Here is an 11,606-nt window from a genome sequence, read left to right on the forward strand (position 1 = left end):
TTTTAATGTTACTCGCCTTCAGTTAAACCTCGGTTCATTTTGTTGCTCATAAACCTTTTGATGGCATCATCAAGTCCAGTTTATGTCTGATTTGTGCCCGATGAGTCTTTATGGGTTTAGTGGTCAATGTGTAATGTCTTTGGGGTTGAGAGGGTTGTGACTCTGCTCTAATGTGGTATCAAGGGTTGTATAAAGGCATGTGTGTGTGTGTGTGTGCTGTGCTGTGCACCGTGATAGCTCCCCAGTTTAATCAATGGAGCATTTCCATGCAAAGGTAGCGATGCTGTGTCTCTAAATGGAGAAATGATGTTTTTGTAAGTGACTAGCTCACACCGTTCTCCTGCTGCATCTTGTACTTTTCACACTTGGCTTGACGAAGACTGACTAAAGGGCTGGTAAATTATGACGGGTCTGCAGAGCGTATGCGAGCGTACAGTATATTGAGTGCGATAAGGGGTTTTCTCACAGAGTAAAGAACTCCAGTGGTGCCACGTGTATCTGTCACTGTGATTCACTCCTCTGCTCTTGGATCAATTCCCGTCCATCAGCTTGGTTTCCTCCCTTCCCCGACCTTCCATTTTGCTCCAGATACTGTTAGGACTTAAGGGTAATAGAAGATGTGTGTGTCCGCAGGTGATGGCTTCACCACTGGACTGGGAATTGGTTTGGTTTTTTGGCCTTGTGTCTCTCACAATGTGCTTATTGATTATGTGGAGGCTGCATAAGTTGGTGATATTTTTTTCTGTCTTGCTGTGTGTGTGCATGTGTGTGTGTGTGTACAGGGATTAGGTGTTTGTGTGTAGGGAGGGATATTGGCAGCTCTTACTTTGTGTAGGTGAATGCAAGGACTACTTTGTGGTGAACTTTTGGAGTATAGGCTCTGGCAGTGCACACACATTATCTCCCCCCCCCCCCCCACACACACACACACACACACACTGCAAAACCAAAACAAAATAATGCCATATGTCATTCATTCTGTTGAAGTTTATGCTGTGCTTTCAGATTTCAACATTATTTCCCTCTGTCTTGCTTCTTTTTTTTAGGTCAGGAGATTTGATCCTGAGGAAATGGTGCCGCTGAGATGACCTGCATGACCTCTCTTTCCTCCCGAGATCATTCTCCAGTCAAGAGTGGAGCAAAATTTAGTCGGTACATGGCTGGCAGGTTCACATGATGGACAGGTGATGGAGTCTTCCATCATCTTTCTGCACCAGTGACCCGGCCTGTCAGCCCTCCCTCTGAGGCGTACGTGTGCACCAGCAGTCCAAGGCCCCGTATTTCTCTGCCATGGTGACATAAGCAGCGCTGCAATATGAGGGAGAGCCAACGTGAGACCGTCGCATTTCTTTCTCCAGTAGCTGCTGCAGCTGCTACCTTGATGCCACTTGTATTATTAAACTCTGTAAGAAGACTCACTTTGTTGTGAATAATCCCTGCTTGCCGCTTCGCACCCCGTACAAAAAGAGACTGCCCCCAAGTCGTGTTGCTGGGCTGGTGGGGTGGAGTGGTGTGTTGTGAGACGATGCTGGGATGCGTGACACGCCTCCGTCGGCTGGTCCGTCTCCTCCCCCTGCAGACCTCCCTCCTCCTCCTCTTCCTCTTCTGCACCGTCAGCGTCTTCATCTCTGCCTACTTCCTCTATGGCGTCAAACGGGAGCTGGAACCGTCGGGAGGGGGCGTGTCAGGAGCCGAGGGCGCGTCCGCTGACACCGATGACCCGAAGGTTACGCCGTCCCGATTGCTACCTCTGCGAGGTGTCTCGGGAGGCCCCGGGGTGGACCCCGGAGCGGCCAGGACAGATCCTGTGGTTCTGGTGTTTGTGGAAAGCCAGTATTCTCAACTGGGTCAGGAGATTGTGGCCATTTTGGAGTCCGGCCGGTTCAGGTACCGGACTGAGATCTCTCCCGGCAAAGGTGACATGCCCACATTGACGGACAAAGAGCGCGGGCGTTTCACACTTGTGATTTATGAGAACATTCTCAAGTACGTTAACTTGGATGCTTGGAACCGAGAGCTGCTGGACAAATACTGTGTGGAATATGGAGTTGGCATCATTGGCTTCTTCAAGGTTAGGACAACAGCACACACCCCCTGCCTTCTCTCTGCTCCTCTCTCTCCCTCCTCTCTCTCTCGCACCTTCTGCCCTGTCCATCTGGCAACACAGTCTCTAAGGAGATGGGATTCACGGGGTTGGAAAGACCTGCCTGGTTCAATATCATTTAGTCATGTCTTATGTTCCATCGTACTTGTTTCTTTGTACTCTTCAATCTGTCCTTTTACACAATTCTCGCCTTGTCTCTTGTTTCTCTGTCCTTGGTCTCCCTCTTTTGTTTTATTTGCGCTGCATATTTAGACCTCTCTCTCTCTCTCTCTCCCTCTCCTTTTCTCTCTCTTTAGCTGAGCCTGTTTGCCCACGGCCAGTTTTAAGGTGTTATGTTTTTAATCACCATCTCTGAGCCATGGCATGAATCTAGAAAGGGATAAAGAAGCAGAGATGTTAGTCTGTGTAGGTGAAGGTCAGGAAAGCCCGGTGGGATGTACCCTCTATTGGGAGAGGAGGAAGTAAAGCGAGGGTGTGCATCACAATAACCTGGAGATGCAACAGTGATTTGCTATCTGAACAAAAAGGTAAAAAAAAAGTATTTAATCTGTGGATTACATTATAGTGACAGGCATTTCTATTATTTTGTCCACCATGTTTATGTCTAAGTAACATAAAATAACTCTCACTGTACAGGATTGTGATATTTTCTCCAACACCCAGTTTAAGTAACAAATAACTAGTAAAAGAGCAAGTAGAACGTGTATATTTACACAACGACAAATGTGGCCAAATGCTTTTTGCATTAGAATCTTGAAGGACACAAAGGTAAGAGGTTAATCATTCCCGCTGCAGTCCTGGATCTTGGAGTGTAACAGATTGAGCATCGCAGGTAGAGAAGCTGCCATGTGCCTTCACATCTGAGTAGGCCTGATATTCCTCATTTCACACACAATGGGAGAAATTGGCAAATTATACCAATATGTTTCTGTCTTCATCACTCTGATGTATGATGAATCTGTGTGATTTCTCTCTCCCTCTCTCGTTGATCAGGCCAATGAAAACAGTCTGCTCAGCGCACAGCTCAAAGGCTTCCCACTCTTCCTCCACTCTAATTTGGGTCTGAAGGACTGCATGGTCAACCCCAAGTCCCCCTTGCTCTTCATCACTCGATCTGGCCAGCCTCTGCCAGGTCCCCTCCCCGGGGAGGACTGGACCGTTTTCCAATCAAACCACTCCACGTACGAACCCGTGTTGCTGGCCAAGACCCAATCGGCTGAGAACATTGCATCGATGGGACAGAACGCTGCTCTGCTCCCCTCTGTGGTGCAGGACCTGGGGCTCCATGATGGCATCCAGAGGGTCCTGTTCGGCAACAACTTGGTCTTCTGGCTGCACAAGCTGGTGTTTGTGGATGCCGTGGCCTTTCTGACAGGGAAGAGGCTGTCGCTGTCTCTGGAGCGCTACATGCTGGTGGACATAGACGACATCTTTGTGGGCAAAGAGGGCACGCGCATGAAGGTGCCGGATGTCAAGGTGAGTTTGTGCGACAGCTGTATTTGTTTGTTGTTTTCTCAGTGGTAAGAAAGTTATCAGAATCAAAACTTACTCCTCTTATGTATTCATCAACCACTGTTTTCAACAGCCCTTAGCTGAGATGGAAAAAAAAAAAACCGCTGCACACATTGCATGTGCTGTCTCTGCCAGTCATAAAGAAAGCCCTTCTTCTCGCTCTTCTCGTTTTGAATGCCTTCGTCCCAGTAGGCCGCTCAAAGCTGACAGGCCTCACTGCTCGCGCTGTCACAGAAGCTCCAGAGCAATGAATATTTCAGGGGCTCAAACACATGCAAAGACGGGTTGAAAAGCAGAACAGACCCTCATCACATATGGCTGCAGAAGGTGTACGTTAAAGTTATGGAAGGAGCATCAAGGCCGTCTTACTCTCAGCACAACAGCGAGACTTTAGGAACAAATCACACCCTGACAAGACGGGAGAAATCTCCGCCAGTGAGCGAGGATGTTGGGGAGTATCATCCAGTGTGGGGATCAAATGGAACAAACACCCAAATCAGAAGAGAGCAACATATCAAACAGAATGAAGGAGAGGAGTGAGGCAACTGGGAGTGGATGTTGGATGTTGGATGTTTACCGAAAGCAACTTGCAGAATGAAATATGTATGTGGGCACGCATGTGCGCGCATGCTCGCGATTCCTCATTCGTGTGTGTGTGTGTGCCAGTGTGCAACGCATTATACACTCACCCACTCCTGTTTCTTCCCACTGTTTCAGGCTCTGCTGGAGACACAGAGGGAGCTGCGCAACCATGTGCCCAACTTCACCTTCAATCTTGGCTTCTCAGGGAAATTCTTTCACGCTGGTAAGATGCAGCGCCTTAACTGCTGTTGACTCAAGCTGAGATAAGAATCGGCACTAAACTGAAAGAGATAGCACTTCTCACATTGTAAAGTTTGGCTTCATGTTAGTCTCATCCTTCATCTCCCGCTCTCTTTGTTAATGTCCTGACTTTCCCTCCTACATTGCTCACTCTTAAATTACCTCCCGTTCTGATCACTGACACTATTTACATTTTAAAACGTTTCCTTTCCTTTACCACCCACTCTTTTTTTTTTTTTATCATATCTAGGCTCTGATGACGAAGACCTGGGAGACGACCTGCTGCTTTCCTACGTGAGGGAGTTTTGGTGGTTTCCTCACATGTGGAGCCACATGCAGCCGCATCTATTCCACAACCAGTCCGTGCTGGCCGAGCAGATGTTGCTCAACAAGAAATTTGCCATGGTGAGTCACGGGGGGGGAGTGAAGGGTCGGTCGAAGGGTCAGGTCACAGCTTTAGCTGAGCACTGTGATTGGAGTTTTTCCTTTTCTGTCCCATTGTTCTTGTTCAGAGTGTCAGTCTCAGTCAACGAGTTAGAGGTGTGTGCTCTGTGACCTGTAGCTGCTCATCGAATGTCTCACTGAGGCTTGGCGCTCCTTTCACATGACTCACAGACGAAACGATGCCTTACATGCACTTGTTTTTAAATGGTTTTCGATAAGCGCTGACTGACGGTCAAAACTGCCTTCCCTGAATCCTGCTTCACATTCAAGACCGGTCGAATGTTGTGATGCTGCAGCAGCAGTATTTGAATCCTGCTGTGATGCAGTGAAAAGGCTGCACGCGTGTTGATATCATTGAAGTGAAATGACACAGAGGTTCATCTTTCATCATTCTCCAGTGATTCTCTGATGCTTAATGTAAGCAAAGGAATGCATATACTGTGCCACTGATCGTAATTATTGGAAATACACTGAGGTAGAAGAATACTGATGCCAAGCACCTTTAAACTTTTTACATTGGGGAACTTTTATGGCTTTATTCATCACCATTTTTTTTGTATTTCCGTCCTCCAGGAGCATGGGATCCCCACGAACATGGGCTATGCAGTGGCGCCTCACCACTCAGGCGTCTACCCTGTCCACATACAGCTGTACGATGCCTGGAAGAAGGTTTGGGGCATCAAAGTGACCAGCACAGAGGAGTACCCACACCTCAAGCCTGCTCGCTTCCGACGAGGTTTCATCCACAGCGGCATTAGCGTAAGACTATCGTTCCCATCTGCAGGCATCTACTGTGCAAGGCCTCATTATCTTGTTTCCTCTGGCCTTCACATTACTTCTCAACATCCATTATCTTTTCCATCCGATAATTCCTTTGAGCATTTCCTTTCTTCATCCACACATGCTCATCTTCATTCTTTATCTTTTATTTTCCACTATTCATTCTTCAAGGCCAGAAGTTATTTTTACTTTTCTTAAGTCGTGTCCTCAAAGATGCTGAAGGCGACGGCGTGTTATCCTGCCATTGTTCGTCGTCCCTGCACCTTTGGGTAAACTTTGCTCAGTTAAACAGTTAAATGTTTATCAGAACTAGGGGTTTGAACTAAGCCTAACATGAAATATCAGTGTTTGTAAACAGCCTGCCACGCTTTATGAACCTGGGGACATCCTGTTGTATTTTAAGGCAAACGCTGCTTTGACCTTTCTGAGCTGTCGGAGGAAATCCTCCTTCTAATTCAGCAGCACCGCACCACAAATGGAAATGGAAATAAAAATGTAAACTTCCAGTGACCCCATACATCCTGTTTCACTCAGACCTAGTGTCAAAGCAAAGCTTACACCACGTGGCCAGAAGCAAAATCATCACTCTCTTTATAATGTAATATACTCAAGAATTGTCACATTAACTGATTGACTTTTAATAATACATGAAAAAAACCCCGGATATTAATGAGGCAACACATCCCCAAAAGAGCCAATCATGTCATTAGTCTGGCTGGGCTGCTGTGTAGTTCTACAGAGGAGGAGATGTAATGGAGTCAAGTGAACCAGTCTTGCATGTGACATCTGTCTGAGATGTGCTGCCCTGAAGGCCACAGCACTACAGCAAAGACTGACATCTCTGGCAACAGCATGAAAAAAAGAAAAGTTGCATTCAGCTCCACCCTAGTAGCTGGTGCTGATTTATACAGTCAAGAGAATCACATTGAAGTTGGATAGATTGTATTCAAGAGGTTCTAAAGAAGCAAAGAAAAGGAAAAAAGAAAAATCTTATCGGTTTTTTTCCCCAAGTTGACCTTCAGCGGCGATAGGAAACAGTGCAGCTTCAGTCCAGTTCCTTTGTAGCGTTGGCATTCAGGCGTTTGTGTGTGTGTGGTCCCAGTGCTCTGTTCCCGTCCTTGAGATAGTGCAGTCTGAATGGACAGTCTCTGCTGCTCGCTGATGATTGATATTCAGTTCCCCAGACACTTTAAACTGCAAAGGCATTTCCATGAATTTTCATATAGACTCGGTGAGTAAGAGGTTTGCTTTGGCTAGATGAGCTGCATCATATGAATGTTATTGAAAGAAAAACAATGTGTGGGGTAACCGCCTCCACTGACAGCTCCACTCCGCTCTCAGCAGAGGACTGATGTCCCCTGTGCTTATTTATCACCGCATTTCTTTGCGTTGTGTTGTTTTGTCTTCTCCTTTTGCTCCTTCCTTTGGTTGTAGTGACGTGTTTGTTTATCTCACAGGTGCTGCCCAGGCAAACATGTGGCCTTTTCACACACACCATTTTCTACAAAGACTACCCCGGCAGTCCCAACGAACTGGACAAACTCATCAATGGAGGAGAACTCTTCCTCACTGTTCTGCTGAACCCTGTGAGTCAAATACACGGACACACTTGGAGAACCCTATTCATCTGGTGACATGATGTGAAATTGAAATGAGCAACAGGACAATGACTCATCAGTGCAGCGAGGCCTGCATCATGCTTTCTCTTTTTATTCCTTTGTAGGAGCTGAAAATGCGTTCCGCTACAATTACTATTATTCATGCTTTGTTGTCAAATAATAAAAGAAAACAATACGTGTAATCTGACGCTTGACCACTAAGAGTACACGATTCGTATAGAAGCGGATACATTAGTAATCTGTTCTACTTTTAACTTGGATTTAATCCTCATCCCACTTGTTTTCTCCATCCACAGATTAGTATCTTCATGACCCACCTGTCCAACTATGGGAACGATCGCCTCGGCTTGTACACCTTTAGAAGCCTGGTGAAGTTCGTGCAGACGTGGACCAACTTGAAGATGCAGACCCTGCCGCCTATTCAGCTGGCTCAGAAGTATTTCAGCCTGTTCCCCTCAGAGAGGGACCCCCTCTGGCAGGTGATTCGAAGACGCTGATGAGGATAATATCATTTAATGAACACGTACTTGTTTCCATTCGGTTGGGCTCTGAAGCCCACATTGTTGATTAGGTGTGCATGTCTTCAGCAGCTTGAGCAGTAACGTTCACAACGTGCTAGCTGATAATGATGCTCTGAAAGAGAACATTGTTGTAAATGCAGGATTCTTGTAAAACAGCGTATGTACCATTCATACATGTTATATCCAGACACGGTGTGTGTGTGTGTGTGACTTTGGTCATTGTTCTGTTCCGAGGCCGAGGCAGATGATGTTACCGCCCGTGCATGTTTTCGCTTGGCGCTCTCTTTTGATGTGCCCTCAAGGGCGTTTTAGAGTAATAAGAGGTCAACGAGCTTTCTCGCGTATTTTTAAATTGACACATTTGTTGCGTTGTTGTCCCGCGTTTAAAACAAAGCGTTGTTTATCCTTTGTGTGGCTACAGGATCCCTGTGAGGACAAGCGGCACAAGGACATCTGGTCCAAAGAGAAAACATGTGACCGCTTCCCCAAACTGCTTGTCATTGGGCCTCAAAAGACAGGTGAGACATAGTACTTCAACACCCCCTACAGGACGGAGAGGGGAATGAAAGGAAGGCATTTCATGCAGGAGGGGTTGTCTTCCTTTCCCCGCTTTGATTGAAAGCCCTGACAAGCACTGGGTGAAGCTAATGGGAAGCTATACTCTCACTTAAACCTAATGCTCTTTTCTTCCTTTGTCCTCTCCCTCTTATCTTCATCCCTCGTGTTTTTTAATTTGCTCGCTCAGGGACAACAGCACTCTACCTGTTTCTTGGCATGCACCCAGACCTGACCAGTAACTACCCCAGCAAGGAGACATTCGAGGAGATCCAGTTCTTCAATGGACACAACTACCACAGAGGCATCGACTGGTAAGAAACCGTACCTCAGTATTTTGCAGTGTAGCAGACGGCGTTGCAGCAATTTTCTGACTACAACCAAGCACCATCGCACCTGTGAATCACTTGTCTCTGCATTACACTTTAATCTCACGTAGCATGTTTCCATTTAGAGAAAATGAAAGAATCAAAACACTCTTCACACACAACTAGCAACACAATATCGATTTAATAATAATAAAAAAAGAACTCCTAAAGTTTTAATTCATTTAAAGCATTGAAGAACGTACATAATGAACACGAACTGCAGAGTCCCACGCAGAATGTACTTGATTGGCTGCACATGAACGTGAGTGGGCTGCCCAAACATTAACATTGGATGGTGTTGCTAGATACGCTTGTGAGATGCCAAGCCTTTGCACACGTTCAATCGCCCACACAGAAACTATAATCGTCCACAGAGAGCAACTTAGACGAGATCAGCCGGGCCTATGTACGTGTAACTCTTGGTGTCTTTGTTTTTGCTGCACGTTAGGTATATGGAGTACTTCCCTCTGCCCTCCAACACCAGCTCAGATTACTACTTTGAGAAGAGCGCCAACTACTTTGACTCTGATGTGGCTGCTCAGCGAGCAGCAGCTCTTCTGCCTAAAGCCAAGATCATCACCATCCTCATCAACCCAGCAGACAGAGCTTACTCTTGGTACCAGGTCTGTCACAGGCGACTCTCAACCACATACATGTCTGTTAATCTCTGCGTGAAAGTGAACGGCGTTATGTAAACAGGAACTGATTCCATTTTTTATCCTGAAATGACTGCAGCACCAAAGAGCCCACGATGATCCGGTTGCATTGAAATATTCCTTCCATGACGTCATCACTGCAAGCCACGATGCTCCAATCAAACTACGGGTCCTCCAGAATCGCTGTCTGGTCCCGGGCTGGTACGCCGTTCACCTGGAGCGCTGGCTCAACTACTACCACTCCAGCCAGGTATTGTATTTACTCATGAATAGAAGAGTTGTATTTCTAAATGTGTTGTGTTTTACAAATAAGACTCTTTCTGTTCTAACATCTGATACCATTTGTGTCTTACGCAGCTGTTGGTCTTAGATGGACAGATGTTGAAGACTGAGCCTGCCTCAATCATGGATAAAATCCAGAAATTTTTAAGTCTTGCCAATGTCATCAACTACCACAAGATCCTCGCGTGAGTATCCGGTTTCGCTTTTAAGTCCCTTATAGTATTGTTGCTTGATTTACAAATTAATACAGAAATTGATTTATTTATTGTTGTCTCGAGCTTAGATATATAATGTATTTATTCCAATGACCAGGTTTGATCCGAAGAAAGGTTTCTGGTGTCAGCTGCTGGAGGGAGGGAAAACCAAATGTTTGGGAAAGAGTAAAGGCCGCAGGTACCCCGATATGAACACTGAGGTATGATCAAATAAAATAAGTTATTAATATTTTTGATATTAAACTTGTATGTTTATTTTTGCTGTATATTTAGATTTAATTTCATCGTACCACTTTTTCTCTCTCCTGCAGTCCCAGGGGTTCCTCAGGGAATACTATAGGGATCACAATATTGAGCTGTCAAAGTTGCTCTACAGGATGGGTCAGCCACTGCCCAGCTGGCTCAGAGAAGAGCTGGTCCACACCAGGTAGCAGCACCACAGGGTGGGAGACCTTAGCCCTACAACTGAACCACTTTTCAGGCCAAGTGTTCTGAGATGTTGAAGATTTCAAATATTCTTGATAAAAACTTAACGACATCAAGATTTGAGGACGGGACGACGAACTAGAACTCAACACTTAACTGTGATCTTCCTAGATAAGAAGGCTCACGGTGCATGGTGAGCAATATGAGAGTGCAGCTGACTGCTAGCTCCCTCTCTGAGCTTTGGAGATGCCATTGGCTCCAATGATGAGCCTCCACTGTGTCCTGTGGGTGGAGGAAAGGCTCAGTGATGCACAGGAGGGACCTTCAGTGTTTGACTGCAGTGCTTGACTTCCCTGCTCTTCTTCATCGGACCTTCTCTGCTTTGCATGAACTTCTTCCTGAAAATCAAAGAAAGGAGGAAAGTGTAAAAAAAAAAAAGCTTGAGCAGCTGTCACACATTCAGGTCTGGAAAATGGCAGACAGAGGACAAACAACGGTGTCGCCTGTATCTCCAGATACGAGTTGCGTTGTTTGGAGCTCATTTAAACGGGCAACACAACACTGGCTTAAAGGACGACGGCCTGACTTTTTAGAGAGACGTTGGTTGCAGATGCCTTTTGATATATATGTTTTTATGAGAGGAGAACGGAACATCTGGCGTCTTGACTTAGGCTGCATGTTGTAGCCTTACTTGATAGGCCTTGGTAGAATCTAGTTATCTCTTTTACAAGTGCCAGGACAGAGTCTTTATTAAACTATTACGATGTGGACTTTTAAGGTTGTTTTTTTTTTTGTTTTTTGTTTTTTTAAAGATGTTTTATGTTTTTGTTTTTTTTCCTGATTTCATTTTTTAAGTTTCTGTTATGCTGATGGCAGTGCATTATTGTAGAATGTACCAACTAAACACCTTTAGGTCAGTCATCTCCAGTGGGTCAGATGTACAGTACAGTCAGTTAAATTATTCAGCGCAGCCTCCTCTTTCGTCAGTTCCATGACCAGGGCAGGACAGGTTAGGATAGTTGTTGAAAGCACAATATTTAAGGCACTCAAAGGAACGGTGATCCTGAGCTTACAGATTACTGGAAAGCACACTAACAAAACAGCTCCTCTTATAATCTGTGAAGAAGATCATAAGCTAGCTACTGTATGTTTAATAGCGCGTTCTGGTTCGACAGACTCAAATAGTGTACAACACACGAGTGTGCATTTCAAAAAATCTGTTTTCAGCTTTGAGTTCTTAACAAAACTGTATATTTTGTTTTATTCCGCTAAACAGATGGGAGGTGTGTGTGTGTGTGGGGG

At 45.6% G+C, this 11,606-nt stretch overlaps 1 protein-coding gene across 1 annotated transcript in view; it reads left to right on the forward strand.

Moving 5' to 3' along the window:
- LOC131472546 (bifunctional heparan sulfate N-deacetylase/N-sulfotransferase 1-like) overlaps positions 1–11,606 on the forward strand; it is a 37,637-nt gene extending 26,031 nt beyond the window's left edge. The window contains exons 2-15 of the mRNA XM_058649847.1: positions 1,047–2,071; positions 3,098–3,580; positions 4,334–4,421; positions 4,689–4,843; positions 5,456–5,641; positions 7,120–7,248; positions 7,578–7,760; positions 8,224–8,320; positions 8,548–8,671; positions 9,174–9,348; positions 9,461–9,631; positions 9,739–9,848; positions 9,976–10,078; positions 10,190–11,606. Of these exons, the coding sequence (XP_058505830.1) occupies positions 1,526–2,071; positions 3,098–3,580; positions 4,334–4,421; positions 4,689–4,843; positions 5,456–5,641; positions 7,120–7,248; positions 7,578–7,760; positions 8,224–8,320; positions 8,548–8,671; positions 9,174–9,348; positions 9,461–9,631; positions 9,739–9,848; positions 9,976–10,078; positions 10,190–10,309 (2,670 nt within the window). The 5' untranslated portion in view covers positions 1,047–1,525 and the 3' untranslated portion in view covers positions 10,310–11,606. The remainder of the gene's footprint in view (positions 1–1,046; positions 2,072–3,097; positions 3,581–4,333; positions 4,422–4,688; positions 4,844–5,455; positions 5,642–7,119; positions 7,249–7,577; positions 7,761–8,223; positions 8,321–8,547; positions 8,672–9,173; positions 9,349–9,460; positions 9,632–9,738; positions 9,849–9,975; positions 10,079–10,189) is intronic.

Source organism: Solea solea, chromosome 14 (assembly GCF_958295425.1).
Source record: "Solea solea chromosome 14, fSolSol10.1, whole genome shotgun sequence".
NCBI classification, from domain to species: Eukaryota; Metazoa; Chordata; class Actinopteri; order Pleuronectiformes; family Soleidae; genus Solea; species Solea solea.